Source organism: Anoplopoma fimbria, chromosome 24, assembly GCF_027596085.1.
Source record: "Anoplopoma fimbria isolate UVic2021 breed Golden Eagle Sablefish chromosome 24, Afim_UVic_2022, whole genome shotgun sequence".
NCBI classification, from domain to species: domain Eukaryota; kingdom Metazoa; phylum Chordata; class Actinopteri; order Perciformes; family Anoplopomatidae; genus Anoplopoma; species Anoplopoma fimbria.
The window spans coordinates 14,456,080-14,473,609 of record NC_072472.1 but is presented as its reverse complement, the minus strand read 5'-3'; the positions used below and the strand labels follow the sequence as shown (position 1 = coordinate 14,473,609).

Sequence of the window (17,530 nt, the reverse complement as noted above, 5' to 3'; positions counted from 1 at the left end):
TGTGGTTTGTGACTTGCTGTGAATATGTATCTTCACTCACTTCTGACAAATATAATATGACAGAAACAACCACTGCTACATTTTTCACTTTGATATTCTGTGTTCTTGTTAGTCAAAATTATTGTGGTTCACTACTTGTTTATAGCATAGATGTCCTGTCGTATAAAACCCAGTGAGTACAGTAATCCTGTTGCAAGGTAATTCCTCTGATTTTCTGTTCATATTTCTCTTTTTGCAGTGAAGAGTTTGACCTCTTTCTTGATTCACAGCAACAAGGGAGCACATCATGACCCCAGTTCTGCCTTCAGGTATCCAAGTATGTTTAATGTGTAGTATGCAAGACTCCCTATCGCTAACTACAAAACCAGCCTTTGGACCACCAACTAGGACAACAACTGCAAAGTGAGAGTTTGTCCCCTGTGAATACATGGTGGCTACTCTCTGATACTTTCTGTATATTTTGTGAGGCAAACGTCAGATGTGAATAAAGGGTTGTGGTTGCATTTGTTCATTTTGGATTACGGCATTATAATGCTGAGCTGAGTTGGCACAGAGAACTGTGTTAAGAGTTTTATAATATTTAAAATGTACAACCCACTGTTTGAAATAAGAATCACAAACTTGGATATTTTAACTGTCTTTTTTCTTTTCTTTTAATAACTCATGTTCATTGACATTTCCATCCTGCCCTATTCAAACCATTACGCTTCTGGAGGTGCTTCTTCTGCAGGTCAACTTCAGCTGTGTATTTTTTTTTTTCTTGACCATAAAAGAAACCTTGGTTGCAGAAGTCAACATGGAGCACTTGTTGTCAGCAAGGAGAGATCAGGTCATATGTGTGTCTTTTATTTAGGTCTTATTACACTCGCTTGTTAATTGTCCCACAGATCCACCATAGTTGTGACTCTGCCCCCCCCTGGGGACGCGCTGGCCCCCTGTAACCGGCGCGCGTCACGTTCCCCTGTACTGAGAGAGCCGGTTCCAAAATAGATGGCACCCACCCATCCTCCCACACCCTCTCCCTTCTCTGCCCCGGTACTCTCCCCCTCTCTTTCCCTGCCGAGGAGCGTCACGCAGTTGTCCAGTGCGTCTCCTCAGCAACTCTAGTAAACCGGATCACAGGGAATATTATTCAAAGGAATAAGAAGCAGCAGAAGGCGGAGGAGTAGATCCAACAACAGAAATACTGAAAGTTGTCCAGGGAAGAGGGGTCTCCCCATAACCTCAGGTGAGCTGTCCTGTGGACTGTCTTTCCTAATATGTGTGTGTGTGTGTGTGTGTGTGTGTGTGTGTGTGTGTGTGTGTGTGTGTGTGTGTGTGTGTGTGTGTGTGTGTGTGTGTGTGTGTGTGTGTGTGTGTGTGTGTGTGTGTGTGTGTGTGTGTGTGTGTGTGTGTCGGTGCTGCGGTGTGTGGGGTAAGAGGTACGTCAGCTTCAGTACTGCACTGCTGGAGAGGAGTGAGTGCGTCCCCACCTTTGGATATCTAAAAAAAAAAAAAAAAAGAAATCTTCGTCGTGCATGGCGTCTGTGGGCTACTTTAAGGAGCACGTTGTAGCCTGCAGCCCACACACACACACACACACACACACACACACACACACACACACACACACACACACACTTTCTCTCCCTGGCCCCCCTGACGGCCCATGTCCCCCCTGTTTATGTGTGTTTGTATAAGCTGTGTTTTAGTTTACGGTCCTGTTCATTAACGATAAAGCGCCAAAGGGTGCACTGCCTTCTTTCTGGGACTATTTAGGACCAGGCTGGCTGGTGGGAGGAGCGACTGGCCCGGGTGGGACAGCGCAGTTTGTCATGGCTATATTAGGAAAGTGGCAGTGTCATTCTTTCGCTCTGTGTCGACTCTCCAGAGCCGTGCCATGCGCAACAGAGGAGGGCTATCTCATTAACCTGAGGCAGAATTAAAGGAGCATGTAGGAGTTTTTTTAAGTTTTTTTTACCCTGTGCAATTTAAAGAGGAACACCGTCGAATTTAATAATCCCAATATGTTATTTGTGTATTTGTGAATATGAGCTACTCTTTCTCAAAACCAGAAAAGAAGCTCAGACATGTATCATCAAGTAGGCTATCAACTCTGGAGCTGCTGCATTGTTAATGAATGGGAGACTGATTTTGTGGACCCACAGAATGTTTGTTTGCTTTTTTAAATACCCAAATTAGCTTTATTCTGTTGTGCTCCAGTCTGAAACAGAAAAGGAGCCTATATACTTGAACAACCCATTGCTTTCAGTGTCATCTAAAACATATTTCCCAATTCATAGTCTATGGAGCAGCTCCATCGTAATTTTTGCTTTTGGCACACTGGTTTATGGATTTGGAATAGTGCTGTTCATATTTACTTCTTTTTTTTTTAGTATTGTAGACCAAAGGAATAAGATGTATGAATTTTTGAAATTTTCCTTTAAATTAGGCTTATTATAAATCACATCACATATTCCAAAATCAAACAAAGTTTTAGATCGTTGAATGATTAGATTCGTACCATTTCAAAAAGACAGCCTGCTGGTTACAGACAATATTAGTGGTATGAAAAGTCAACCTTGAGAGAGTGTAAGCTCTCTTGAGATAGTAATCAATTCTTATGACCTTTAAGATATATTTATTATATTGTTCTGTTAGATTTTTGACTTTTCCAAACCCTCTATTTAAAGCAGACCACAATAAAGGCATTTTCACTTTCAAATGAGATGATAACGTTTACTACTAATTTACTTTTTTGTCAAGTTTTTGTAACAAACTATGAAAATTAAGAGAAGTGTGTTTTTGTCGCGGAGCATCTCATCTTGACAGCTATGTTTAGAAAAAAAGATAAAATGAAAACCATTGTTACAAGTCCCATGACACAGTATATGTAACATATTCAGCCCGCCCTGAAAAGCCTCACCGCTGGCCTGACTGAAGTGGTCGCTGGAATGTAAATCTTTTGATAAGCGAGAGCTTCCAGGAAAGAAACGAGAGCCTCTGTCTTCTCATCAGGGGGGTGGTCAGGTATTCCACAGTCTTTAGACAAAATGTTGTATTCTAGTGTGACAGTCAAATATCATCACTGATGACAGCAGGGTTTGGGTCACTTTATGTTTACTTTTTCAGAGGCCTGAACCAAAAATGGACTTCATATGGTTTCCATTTTGATTGTTTATAGACAGAGTATTTGATTTGATAATTTGAGTTATGATCATCCATTAAAAAGAGGAAGAACTCTGCTGCATTTATCAGACGCCAATTACCAGATTTTGGTTTTTAGTTTTGGCCTTATGTAAGCTAGTGCAGTCTGGGAGTGTATGTTAGATAAGTGATACACTAAATATTCTCATAAGGATTGTAGCACATGGGTGTGATTGAATGTAACTGATGTGCTGTGTATTGTTGTTATATCAGTCATATATTGGTTCACTCCCTGCTTTTTATAGATTCTCCGTGTCCTCTTAGTGTTTGTCTTTGATGTTCAGCCATCACATAGTGTTTGGTGGGACAATCAACTATTAATATCTGCACTGATGGCAGGCACTGTTATAGAATATCTCCTGAGTTTTGGAGGATTACAGGCCGTCTGGCCGGGTGCCTGGGACAGCCGCAGAACAGCAAGTTGTCAGTAAACAAACACATAACAGAGTTCATCATTCAGAGAAAAACAGAAGGTTATTTAAAGTCACTGAAACCTTGGCTTCCATAAAGTATGTATTTTCAACATAAAATGTTCAAGACTAAAGAAACCAACATCAGTGAACACTCAAAATCTTGGCTAATAATGAACTGTGTGGGTGGGATTTGATCAGATTTTATTGACAGTGACGACCCAACAACTGTCTTCAGATTCTCATTCATCAAATGTTGCTAGATACTGATTGGGAGCAAATATAGAAAAAATGGTGTTCATTTGGACCCCAATACTTATAGTAAGATTGATGAAAGTGATTGAGAAAATAAGATTTTCTTTACAATGTATTGATGGACATAGAGTATGATTGGACAACAGGCCTGTATTACTCAGTTGGTTTAACAGCACTTGTGCAGTGAATATAAGAAGTAGAAAACGAAAGAAGAGCTTCAGTCATCGCTAGCATCACATATATTGTATCTGTTTTATGTGACTATCAATCTGAATAAAATACATATAAAAGGTTAACTGCCCTGTCAATTTTCAAAATAAAAGGATTGAAAGTACCACAAAGTTCCAAGTCATGATCTTCACCCTTGAAAACAATTTACGTAACAACAGCGGAAGGCTGCTAGAAACAACACATTGAGATTTACTGTTCGGCAAAAAAGCAGTTACAGCACTTTTCAACGGCCTGCCTCAATGACAGGGACAGGCTAAATACTGTAGAATGAGATTTAAAGCATGAAAAGTACAGATTACAAAGGGTGTAATATTGTGAAATCAAGCTCTACCATAGGCTTTAGTCAGTTCTGTGTTCACGGACAGCATTTGTTTGGTTGATATCTGAACAAACTCTTTTCCTGAAAGTCTTGTTCCAATATGAGACGCAGGGCTAAAAGTTTTGGTGAATGTTAATAAACTTTTTTACCACCTTTTTACATTTCCTTTTGAATGTCTTTGTTTCTGACCCTCTTCTGACATCTCTTTATCTCTTCTTTCCACCATTTTCTCACTCCCTCATCCCTCTTCGCTCATACTCTCTCATGTCTTGTTTCTTCATCTTTATATCCTCCTGCCTTCCTCCTCTTGCCTCAGCCATGAGTCGCAGCATTGTGCGGCAGAGTAAGTTTCGCCACGTGTTTGGCCAGACAGTCAAGGCGGAGCAGGGTTACGATGACATTCGTGTTTCCAAGGTGACGTGGGACAGCTCCTTCTGCGCCGTCAACCCAAAGTTCCTGGCAGTCATCGTTGAATCCAGCGGAGGAGGAGCTTTCCTGGTACTGCCCCTCTCTAAGGTCAGTAAGGTCAAAGGGGAAACAATGGTTGGTGGCCAGTTGGGAACACAACAGAGTGTCTGAGTTCAGTTTTAAGGTGACCCTAACTTCCACTGAAGATGAGACGAAATGCTGATTATCCAAAAACTGCCCCAAAAAAGTATTAAATCTGCACATCAAATAAGGTTTCTACATGCTTCAATTGGTAGTGCATGTGCTCATTGTGCTTAATATGTAAATCAGCCTTACCGTTACCTATATTTTTATAAACCTTTTTTGGGGGGTTACTTAATGTGCTACAACAAGTTATATTAAAAAATATTATTTTTCCTATTAGAGAAAAACATCATAGAATAAAAAAACCCAAATGAAATTATTTTGCTGCAGTGTGCATGTGGTTAAGATTGTAAATGAAACAGTGACAGTAATATGTTGGATTTTAGGGAAGATTACACCACTAAAATATCTCAGCTAATAATGGATGAATAACATTTTAATTTGTACAGATATCCATCCCTCTAGGACTATCACTCAGTCAAAACTGCATTTCATTCCAAAATAACCAAAAACTAGAAAACTAATGACATTCTTAGTTGTACTTTGTGTTCAGTGCTAATTGGCAAATGTTAACATTCTAACAAGCTAACCTAATATAGTGAACATGAAAAAATGATGCCTGCTAAACATTAGCATGTTAGCATTGCCATTGCGAGAATGTTTGTGCACTGATGTTAGCATTTAGCTCAAGCATCAAAGTAAAGCCTCAGAAGCCACTAACATGTCTGTATGTAAAGATATATTGTCTGAAGACTCTTATTGGTTCACTGCTGGCTCAGGGCAACAGATGAAGATCACCAAGGACATATAATCCTCTCGTTCTATAATTTCAGGCTACAAGCTGTTCCTACCTGTTTGGATGGGATTTGTGTGAGGTTCTTGGTTGTGAATGCTGCTAACAAATGTTTTTTTAAATTCACTGTTTATTATGTGTTCAACTTCCAGGGTCCTTCATCTCTGATGCTATCAGCATGGGTTTTGTGTGTCATACATGAGTTAGGTAAAGTAACGAGCGAGAAGAGAGGTAGAACTTGACAGCGAAAGAAGAAGAAAAGAAAGAGAAATAAAGATAATTTGCTTGTTTGTTTTACCTTAAGTGACAGTCTGTAACCTTTTGTATCTCAGTGTTTATGAGCTGACTTTATTGCTGAGCTCATCAAGGTCAGCCAAGGAAATGCCATGTTGAGTACTGAAACCAGTTTGGCATCTTTAGTTTAAGATCTTTGTACCAAAATAAGGTTTCTACTTTAAGAAATATGGTATATGTTATCCACCTTATAAATAGGTAACACTAAGGTTGAGCTTATCATATACGCACATTAGACAGACCTTAAGAATAATCATATATCTGTGACATTTTACGTTATATTTTTTTCCAAACTACAAACACCTTCCACTCATGTCTGAATATTGGCCAGGCATGGCATCAGATTCCTTGACTAAGCTTTAGTCCTGTTAAGAGCTATGACAGGATGGATGTTGCATGACATAATCAGCAGGCTGTAATGGGGAAGGTGAAGAAGCTCTGAACTGAGGTCTAATAATTCCTGTGATCCCAGATATTTAAAATACACAGAAAAGCCTATATCTCAGTCTTCTGTGTTATAAATGTAATTCTAAAGTTGGCAAAAAGACAGAAGACAAGCTGCTTTTCAAAAATGACCAGTGCCACTTCATGGTTATCAGCATTGCAATGGTTATTTTTCTATAATAGTTTTTTCTAGCTTGATCTTTGTATGATTTCTTCTAATAGTAAAATATATAATATTTGCTTTAGCTGTCATGTTGGGGAAGCCTTGGGAAGGACATCATTATTGTTGACACAGAAATACATCGCAAGAAAAAGCCACAGATCAGACATTTAAAAAATGTGATACTTGGACATTAGAAAGACAAAACTAACAATATGTCAATATTTTAATGTGGAGGGAGACAATATTTCAATCCATTATCTTGTTAGAAATGCCACTCCAGTGATCCAAAGGGAAATAGCCTGCTGGTACTACATAACATTTTATGGTGATCTAAAAATCCATATTTCACTGCTGTAGTTGAGTCAATAAACCTTCAGTTAAAGTTATTAGTTAAGTTATTATGTATTCAAAAAATGATTAATTTTCACAGTCTGTTCAGCTCATGGTGTTAGTCAACAAATCCCTATTGACACCACTATAATCAGCCAAGTCTGCAGCAATTTAGTTGCCCTGTGAGATTCCTCCACTCACTCGACAGGTCTCATTTGAGCCGGGCTGCTAACACCAACTGCCAATCACAGTCCAGCATTACGAGAACTGAGAAGTTAATCAACTACTAGCCATGACTAGCTTAGTCATTTTTGAAATATTAGTACAGTATTTGGGGCTTGAAAATAATGTTTATGTTTTAAATGTCTTGAGTCCACATGAGAAGTATGGTAGAGTTATAATTGGACTATAAAGAGGGGAATGGACATTTTTTTTACTTTTTGAGATAGATAATTTAGAAATGTCATAAATGTAACAAGGTCATCACTGCTGGGATTCATCAGTATGTCAGCAGTGATAATTAGTTAGAAAGAGCTTTTTGGAGGCACAGGGAAATGGATGTGATTATATACTGAAGTCATGGTGAACAGACATGCTATTAATAAACACCAACGTGCTCTCCGTCCTCCATCTCCCCCCTCTGAGTCCCCAACAGGCCACAAGAAAAAACTCCCCTTTCAACGCCTCGTCGCTCAGCTATAAATACACCTCTCTTGGGGTGTGTGTTGTATGTGTGCGGAGGGAGTGATATCTCAAAAGTTGATACATGTGTTCACACAATCGAAACAGGGCAACATGGAATGAAAAATTTAGTTTACATCATATTAATATCATGGTTTTGTCTGTTTTCTGGAAGTCCACCACAATACTGCAAGTTTTTAAAAGGTTTTAGTTGCATGTTGAATGTTTTGATGCCATTTTTTAGCCGTCTTGACTAATACAGGACACCATTACAGTTTAGTACCTACTTATGTGGCCCCTGCATTGTTATGTAGTCTCTTTTAAAGAGGAACCCTGTGTCAAAATGTGATTTCTAACACTTATTGTATAGTGAGCTAGAAGTGGGGGGTCCAACAGTAATTTAACTCTATAACTTGCTAACAACAGAATTTCAGTTACTCTATTTCAGTGTTTGACTATTATAATGTATGTAGTTTGGACCAATAATATCACAGCAAGGTCAATTTTTGGGGCATATCACATGACCTTTATGAGCAGTGTTAGTTTGCCCAGTTGTTGGGGCATTGTAGCTTCTCAAATTTCTTTTTTTCTGAGAACTTTAGGGACTTTTCCTCCATTGAAAGTTCATTCTTGCATTGGAATTAGTAGTTTTCATCACAAGAAGTCCTTAAAATATTCGAAAAATAAATGGAAATTCAAACCTCTTCAATTTAATGACAACTTGGCAAACTTCATCAGCTTAAGAAGACGTGTGATATGATCAAAAGCCAAGGAACAAACTTCTAAATTAAACTTGAAAACTGAGATTGCTTTTTACTAAAGGCATGAATAAACTTTCAATCTGAACTAGTTTGGATCTGTTTCACATTGAAATAAAGTCACTGTAACTTTAGATGATTAAATAACCTTTTTGCTTGCAGCTTGGTTTTAACCCACATTTCTAGACATTTCTTGACCTGCAAATCACCAAATCAACTCCTACTCAAGTTTTTCACTTTGTTATGAGAAATGTATGAATATTAATGGTAGGATATTGTACATACACAGTCCCAACTCAGTCCTGTGTGTCTCTGCTGTTGTGTGTTGCAGTCAGGTCGTGTGGATAAGAACTACCCACTTGTGATTGGGCACTCTGGACCTGTCCTCGATATCGACTGGTGCCCTCATGACGACAACATCCTGGCCAGCTGCTCGGAGGACTGTACTGCGATGGTAACAACACTCTTGTGTGTGGGTGTTTGTTAGAATGTGTGTGTGTGTGTGTGTGTGTGTGAAAAAAGTTCTGAGTGGCAGAGAGAAGTTGCAAATGTATGTGGAGGAGTTTGTTGTTCGATGACTCAGATAACAGCATTAGAGGTCAGCCCAGGCTGAGTTTGTCACATCAGGCGGGCTGTTAAAAGAGCAAAGTGAGTCAGTCAAGGCATCATTGTGTCTACCTGTCTGACTGTCCACCCACCTGCTTAGTCTCATTTTTTGGCACGGTGGGATGTTTTTCAATACTTTCCTATGCCTACATGAAGTGTTTTGATAATCATTCAGTTTCCTTTTATCAGATCAGAAAATGTTGGAGAAAGCAGGGTATGTAGACACAGGAGGACATGGAGAAACATTTGAATATCAACAATAGACTGTGGTGATTATGTTTTGCTCTACCTGCTGTCAATAACCTCACACATAGGAAACGACCTGTTAAAATCATGTCACTGACGCCTTGTCACCAACTATGTTGTGGCATCCAAGTCTTCTTTTGTTTAACTTGGACAGCTTTTAATTAGTTTAAGTTAGTTCTGACAGTAGGAGAGCACAGCAACAAATTCTAAGACATACACACATTGCAGAATAGGTGAGAGGGATTGTAGACAGACCTTTTAGCTCCATCCTAAACATACAACGTTTTTAACTGAAGACAGAGAACAGAGGCTCTGGTAGTTCTTTCAAACCTGCTGTGATACACTGAATCTGTGGCCCTGAAGCTCATTACTGAGTGCAGTCAGCAGGGGGTAATGTGAGACCTGTACTACAGGAGATAAATAGAGATCGATACAATGTTATAACTTTGTATTATTATTTATTCAAATAACTTTGACCCTGAATTACATTTTAACCGATTGTAAAATTTCATAATGGCATCTAGGAGGTTATAAAGGGGGTTATAATCCCCCTTTATTTCCCAATTTTTATGCAATCTCTCACATCCTGCCATTATCAACACAATTTCATTCCATATTGTTTAGTGTGTTTGACAGTTATATAATTGCAGAAATTGTCATGACAGTGATGAGTTACAACATAAAATCAAACTGTTCAAAAACAGGAAAGGAGAACCAGGTTTAGCTCCACTGACACAAAAAAAGATACAAGAGTCACATACTATGACAACTCCAAGGAAAGTTGTTTTTGTGATCCAGATTAGGGTTGCAACCAATAATAACCACAATAATAATTTTCTGGATTAATCAATCAGTTGTTTGGTCTATAAAATGTCCGAAAATGAACCATCACAGTTTATGTAGTCTCAAGATGACATCTTCAAATGTCTCGTTTTGCCGGATTAAAGGTACAAAACACAAAGATATTCAGTTTCCAATGATCTAAAACAGAAAATCCTCACATTGGAGGAGCGGTAGCATTTTTTTTTGCATTTGGCATTTTTTTATTTAAAAATAACTTGTTATGATAGGTTCTGATTCATTTTTCTGTCGACAGACTAATCAATGAATTGATTACATCAATGTTTCAGCTTTAATATAGATACCTTTCCTTCTTCTCTTGTAATAGTAGCACAAATAAATTAGTACTTGATGGAAAATATAACTTAAATATGTTACATTTTATGATAACATTTTAGCTTCTCATCAGTTACTCTAATACTCAATATTAAAATCAAATGTCCCAGTAAAGGTATCAATACACTATACATATTGAAATCTTACATTTTTTCAGCTCAGTAGACAGATGAAGTGTTCATGTTGGTTTAAAGAATTGATATGCTCCTTAAGTCGCATTACATTACATTACTGTGTGTGTGTGCACTCAAATGTGCAGTATGTTAGCATGTGTCAACTATAAAAAAGAAAAAAAATTGTATTATGACAACATGTCTTTTGACTCAGCATGTATCTGTACATCAGCACAGTTGTCACTGAGGACAGATTTGCCCACACTTGTTCACAATGACATCGCAGGAATCTTTGTGCAATCGCAGGATTGAATCGCTGCTTCTCCTATGGCAACAGCTGCTGGGACGCTGTGTGTGTGTGTGTGTGTGTGTGTGTGTGTGTGTGTGTGTGTGTGTGTGTGTGTGTGTGTGTGTGTGTGTGTGTGTGTGTGTGTGTGTGTGTGTGTGTGTGTGTGTGTGTGTGTGTGTGTGTGTGTGAGTTCCAGCTGTCCAGTCTTGGCGGTGTTGCCGCTGTGGAGTAGAAAAGTTCTTTTCATTCATTCTCTTTAGTTCACAAAGATGGCTCATTGTGTCATCTGAAAAGGCTCATTAGAGAGTGTGTTTGAGTGTGTGTGTGAGAGCATATATGGATTGACCAATCACCTACTGAGTGGTGTAATTTAAAAGGACACATTTTAAAAAATCAGAAATTATACAGAAATTACAAATGGTATCTTTTTTAAAGGGGGATTCTGGTATGTCTTAATCCCAATATCTTTACATTAACCCTTTTCAGACAATACACAGGTAAAAACAAAAAAAATAAACATGGCATTGTATTTGTGAATGTAAAGTTAAAAAGTACTTGTGACCAGGAGGATTAAATGGGTTGAATGGATTAAACATTAAAATACCAATGTACTATAATTTACATACATGGATTACTGGATAAAAAAACACTTCTTGGGTAACATCAGACACAGAATCCATCTGATTTTCCTTCATCCCTCTTCTCCAGGTGTGGCAGATCCCAGATCACTCACTGACCCGCCCCCTCTCCGACCCCGTTGTGGTCCTGGAGGGACACTCCAAACGTGTCGGTATTGTCACCTGGCACCCCACCGCACGCAACATACTACTCACTGCGGGTAGGACAGACACACACAAACACAAACAAACTTGTTTCCCTGAAAGTTTTATAAACTATAACTTTATATAAACAGTGAGGACTGTAAGTACATTCAAATGTCCATCCTTTGCTCACCCCAGGCAGTGATAATCTGATTATAATCTGGAACGTGGGGACAGGCGAGCCCCTCATCTCCATGGACGACCACCCTGACCTCATCTACAGCATCAGCTGGAACCGAAACGGCAGCTTGTTTTGCACCACCTGTAAGGACCGACGTCTGCGTGTCTGCGACCCCCGCAAGAGGGAGGTGGTTGCGGTGAGTGAGTAGAAAATACTAATAAATACATGTCTCACAGTATAATTCATCCCAATACAATAGCACCACGATCCGAGCTTAACATTTTAGGAGTATATTATTTGTACACCTGCTGAACACTGATACTTGAAAGGACCCTTTCAAGTAATAGTATAAATATACAGTACCAGTCAAAAGTTTGGACACACCTTCTCATTCAACTACTTTGAAGAATTTAAAATATAAAACATATTCTGGTTTGTTGAGCATTTGTTTGTTTACCACATAATTCCATATGTGTTCCTTCATAGTTTGGATGTCTTCAATATTAATCTACAATGTAGAAAAAAATAAAATAAAAAATAAAGAAAAACCATTGAATGATAAGGTGTGTCCAAACTTTTGACTGGTACTGTATATTTGTATATTTGTCCATTAAATATACAGCTTTAGCCAGCAGCCTGTTAGCTCAGCACAAAGACTGGAAACGGGGAAACAGCTCGTCTAGCTCTGTCAAACTGTAACAGAATCAGCGTACCAGCAACTTTTAAAGCTCAGCGGTTAACATGTTATACCTCCTTTCGTTTTATCTGGACGGTGTAAAATTTGCCGTTTTTTAGTGGTTTTGACTGTTTCCTGGCTAGAAGAAGTAACTTCCTTCAGTTTTTGTAGAAATGTAATGAAAAGCAATAACATGTCTTAATATCTGGGCGATGGTAGGGCGATTTTGATAACTTAAGACAGAGCCAGGCACGGTTTTAACCTGTTTCCAGTCTTTATGCTAAGCTAAGCTAGATAGCTGCGTACCTTCACGTTGACAACACATACAAGAGAACTGATCAGTACTAATTCAACTGACTCAACCAAATAAGCGTATTTCCACAAATGTTGAACTATTCCTTGAATACATAAAACACAGCGTTAATATTATAGATCATTCAATTATCAATTAAACGGTTATGTACAGGTTTGCTGATCTAAAGCCAATGACATTGGAGTACGCACATACAGTCCAACACCTAGAAGGTTTGGAAGGATTAACAAGTGATTAACTCTTGTCTGTCCCTCGTTCATTTGACAGGAACGTCTGGCTCCACATGAGGGTATCCGGCCAATGAGAGCCATCTTCACCAGAGATGGAAACATTTTCACTACAGGATTCACCAGGATGAGCCAGAGAGAGCTCGGACTCTGGGACCCGGTAACAAACAATTCAATTTCATGTGCTGTTCATGCACATCAAAAGGTGTAGAAATATACATGCACTTACATGCAAATAGTAGGCTTTCTTCACTGTTTTTACTCTCCACAGACAAATTTTGAGGAGCCCATTGCACTGTTGGAATTGGACACAAGTAACGGTGTGTTGTTACCATATTATGACGCAGACGCAAACATGGTCTACCTCTGTGGAAAGGTACAGAGACATTGGTTTATTGGCTCAAATCATGTTGGTAAATGTTCTGTGTAATATATACAGAAATGTGTGCATAGCCATTTTATTTCCAGCCTTAATAATGATACGTTTTTGAAATGTTGTGTTTTCTGTGTTTGTCTGTAGGGGGACAGCAGTATCCGTTACTTTGAGATCACAGAAGAGCCGCCATATGTCCACTACCTCAGCACCTTCAGCAGTAAGGAGCCCCAGAGAGGGATGGGCTTCATGCCCAAGAGAGGTGTGGACGTCAGCAAATGTGAAATTGCTAGGTAAGACACTTATCGGCATTGTTTCATGAGATTGTATTTCTTTGATGCGATGTAAAGGCTGCAGATGTTGCATGAGAGTGGTGACGCTCAAAGTGCTGACCATTTGCCCTCTTAACAACCATTTGTCGTTATTGTTTTTGTGTTTTAGGCATTCCATTGTTTTACTGGATTTGACAATATATTACCATCGAGAGTATAGGTTAAAGAAATTTACAAATATCTTAAAGTTATTGCAATGTCCATCACTGAAGATATGGATCATTAATTGCCTATTGGACACAAGCCTAGTCTACATATTTGACACTGCAGTTATATCCAGTTTCACTATTTTCAGTTATTCTCTCATCATCACTGAACTGTGACCCCTGATCTCAGAGTTTATGAGATCATTTCAGACTTACAAATGCAAAGTATAAACTGATACACTCACGAGTAACAAAAGCACAACTGATAGGTCTCTTTTCTCTCTGTTCTTTCTCATCTCTTACCGTCCTCTTAGGTTATTCAAGCTCCTTGACAAGAAGTGTGAACCCATTACAATGACAGTGCCCAGAAAAGTAAGGTCCTTCTCTTCAAGCTTTTTTACTTTGACAGTGATGGAGGATTAATGAATACATTTACACAAATCATGTACTTTTGTACAATTTTGAGATACTTTTGTTTTATTTCCATCTTATGCTTCTTAATATTCTTCCACTGCATTTCCTAGGGACATTTTGTACTGCAACAGTGTTTTCCAAACTTACAGCTACTAGTTAGCTTCCAGTCAATATTTTCATACAAAACATGCAATTTATGATGAATTGCTAAAGATTAAACTCCCAAAAAGTATGTTTAGCAATTCAAATTAGCCACACCATAACCAGCTACAACAATAAAGTACTGCTTGTTTCATGCTTTGATATCATTTTTTGTTGTTTCAAATAATTTCTGTTATTTTACTTAAAGACTTTTTTACTTTTTTTTTTTACTTTTACACAGTGGAGCAATTCTATAGTGTGGTATTTCTACTTTTACTAAAGCAAAGGATCTGAATACTTCCCACAAATATGCTCTCTGAGTCTTATTTACGTTCCCCTGCTTTATTATTTTTCCTCCTCTGCTGTGTTTTAATCTTCTCTTCCACCCATCTTCCAAGACAGACAGACAGACAGAAATAAATAAATCATTTTTATTAACCCTGCAAAAACAACCACTGTACAGTACATCCCAAAACAAAAACAAAAAACCCACATCTCTCTCTCTTTATTCATTTCGCCAACTCCCTTCCACAGTCGGATCTCTTCCAAGATGACCTATACCCTGACACAGCGGGGCCCGACCCCGCTATGGAGGCTGAAGAGTGGCTTGATGGCCGCGATGAAGATCCAATTCTGGTGTCCATGAGGGGGGGCTATGTGCCGCCCAAGAGCCGAGAGCTTAAAGTGGCAAAGAAGAACATGCTGGACTCTAGACCCACAACCCGCCGAAGCGTGTCTACTTTGGACACTAACAGTCTGCCGGTAAGTTATGGCATGCATTGTACTACCTTCAGGTACCTTCAGTTACCTACTACTACATTTTCAATTAAAGAAAAGACTCACTTTAGCTTTGCACCCTGTAATCTGAATGCACCGTTACTCCTGAAAATCGGTCTCTCTGTTTAACACATTTCTGTTTATTTCTTCTCTATTTTTACCTGTCCTCAACTTTCTTTCTCCGGAAGCTCCCTTCTTTGTTTTGGTTTATTTCTCGTAGTTGTTCACTGTCCTTGACCTATTTTTCATCTTTTTTTCTTTATCTTTAATTTCCCCCTCCCTGTCACTGTCTTTTTTTCCTCTCTTCTTCTCTGTTTTCCTTTTTTCCTTCATTCCACCCTCTTCCCCTTCCAGCCTGAGCTGCTTGAGAGGCTGTTGGAGGAAATTCATAATCTGAAGGCCACAGTTTTGTCTCAGGAGAAGCGAATCTGTGATTTGGAGAATAAGCTTTCCCAGTACACCAATGGCACTGACTGACGTGTATGAAACACACCTTCTGAAGAACTGGTCTAAATTTCACAATATTTATGACTATTAAAGAGAAAAAATTCCCTTGTCTTGACAAAGAACCACTCACCTAAGAAACGAACAGTGTTGCATCAAACCATTTTTTTTAGAATATGAACGTGGACAATCTAAGTGTAAATTGACAGTCGAACAAATTTGAACAAATTCTATCAGTACTAATACAATACTGTCAGAGAAGAATAGTCATACAAAAAGTAGCAAAACTCAAATGACAGAAAAATACTTTTCTGTATGAAATTGTAGGAGTCTCTTTTGGTAAGTTCATCTACAATCTTCTAAGACGCACACACCACCATTAAAGACTCGAGCAAGCACACACACTCAGCACATGTATTTGCCTTGCCCTCAGTATTAGACAACCACTGACCAGTTCATTAAATCTCTATGAAAACTTTTCAAAATGTAAATAGTAATAAAAGGAAACAGGAGAAAAAATGTTGGACTTGTAGTAACATGTGAAAAGCATAATGTTTTATGTTCTGTAAAGGATTATACATTAGCCACATAATGACAACAATAAAAAAAAACAATGTTTTTTAAAAATGTCTGCCTCTTCTGTCTTTTCGTGCTGCACACGTACAAAAATACCCCCCGCCATCGGGTTCCGGTCAGGTTGCAACTCTAACATACAGTGGGTTTATCAGAGCTTTTCTGCCGTTTTATTGCTGATGCCATAGACCTGCAGTTGGACGCTCTGGTGAGAAGAGGAGAGCTCAACGCGCGGCAGAAGCCACTCCTCCTTCGGCCATGTGAAGAGCTTCTCCTCGCCACTCAACCAGTCCCTGCTAGGACCCAACACTGACACCATGCTGCTGGGCCCACTGGAGTGAAGGAAGGCAAGGAAGAAAACAGAACCAGGACTACGTAGGGTACACTGTCAGACCCTGCTGTAGTAAAAGTAGAGTTTTAAATATACCAAATATAAAATGGCTGATATTTTTCAACTACCACTAAACTATGACTTCTTTATGACTTTGTTATACATACATACAATTACGTTTTTTTCGACAAACTATACTGGGGCCTGTCCAAGTATTATACTTTTACTTTTTTCGACATACTATACTAGGGCTGTTTAATTACTTTTTTAAATTTACTATATACCATGACTTTTCACGATTTTTTAAAAACCTTCTAAACTATGGTCACTTTTGTGACGTGATGATTTTTGATAAATGTTTTGACAAAGTATACTATGGCTTTTTAAAAGGTTTTTTTCAACATACTTTACTATGACTTTTTGATGACTTCTTTTAAATAAACCATGCTATGGCTTTTCATTGACGCTTTCCGACATGCTATGCTGTTAAGGTTTTTTTCAACACAATATATCATTACTTTTTTATGACTTTTTCAGGACTTTTTTTGATGTTCCATATTATGATTTTTTTTTTGCATATTATAGTATAGATCTTTTATGACTTTTTTGAACATTCTATACAATGACCCTTTATGGCGTTTTTTACTCCTTTTTCTACATTCTAAGGTTATGTTAACATGCTATATTAAGAATTCTTAATGACTTTTTTTACATTTCAGTCCATGACATTTTTTTCAACATGCTGTACTCTGCTTTTTAAATACTTTTTTTTAACATGCTATACTATGTCTATATAGACATGCTACATACTATGACCATTTTGTGACTTTTTTCGGCAAGCTATGCTGTTTTTTTGACTTTTTTCAACATGCTATACTGTTTTGGTTTTGTTTGTCATGTTTTTCTTTGCATTTTGACAACAAAAAAATGTATTACTCTTTTCAACACACCATACTATGACTTCATCCATCCATCGTCTTCTGCTTATTTGGGGC

General features: G+C 38.3%; 1 protein-coding gene across 1 annotated transcript; it reads left to right on the top strand.

Moving 5' to 3' along the window:
- Positions 1 to 1,162: 1,162 nt before the first annotated feature.
- On the top strand, positions 1,163 to 16,069 carry coro6 (coronin 6). Its single transcript, XM_054625239.1, has 11 exons — positions 1,163 to 1,228; positions 4,718 to 4,917; positions 8,748 to 8,870; positions 11,555 to 11,684; positions 11,806 to 11,984; positions 13,045 to 13,164; positions 13,276 to 13,380; positions 13,525 to 13,670; positions 14,170 to 14,227; positions 14,945 to 15,172; positions 15,542 to 16,069. The coding sequence occupies exons 2-11, from the start codon at positions 4,720 to 4,722 to the stop codon at positions 15,662 to 15,664; spliced, it is 1,410 nt and encodes a 469-aa protein (XP_054481214.1). The 5' UTR covers positions 1,163 to 1,228; positions 4,718 to 4,719; the 3' UTR covers positions 15,665 to 16,069.
- The last annotated feature ends 1,461 nt before the right edge of the window (positions 16,070 to 17,530 follow it).

Bases quoted from the DNA above. Each gene is read 5' to 3' on its own strand.
- coro6 (XM_054625239.1), top strand. From the start codon at position 4,720: ATGAGTCGCAGCATTGTGCGGCAGAGTAAGTTTCGCCACGTGTTTGGC. The intron at 8,871-11,554 runs GTAACAACACTC...CCTCTTCTCCAG, and splicing joins CGGAGGACTGTACTGCGATG to GTGTGGCAGATCCCAGATCA. The intron at 14,228-14,944 runs GTAAGGTCCTTC...TCCCTTCCACAG, and splicing joins CAATGACAGTGCCCAGAAAA to TCGGATCTCTTCCAAGATGA.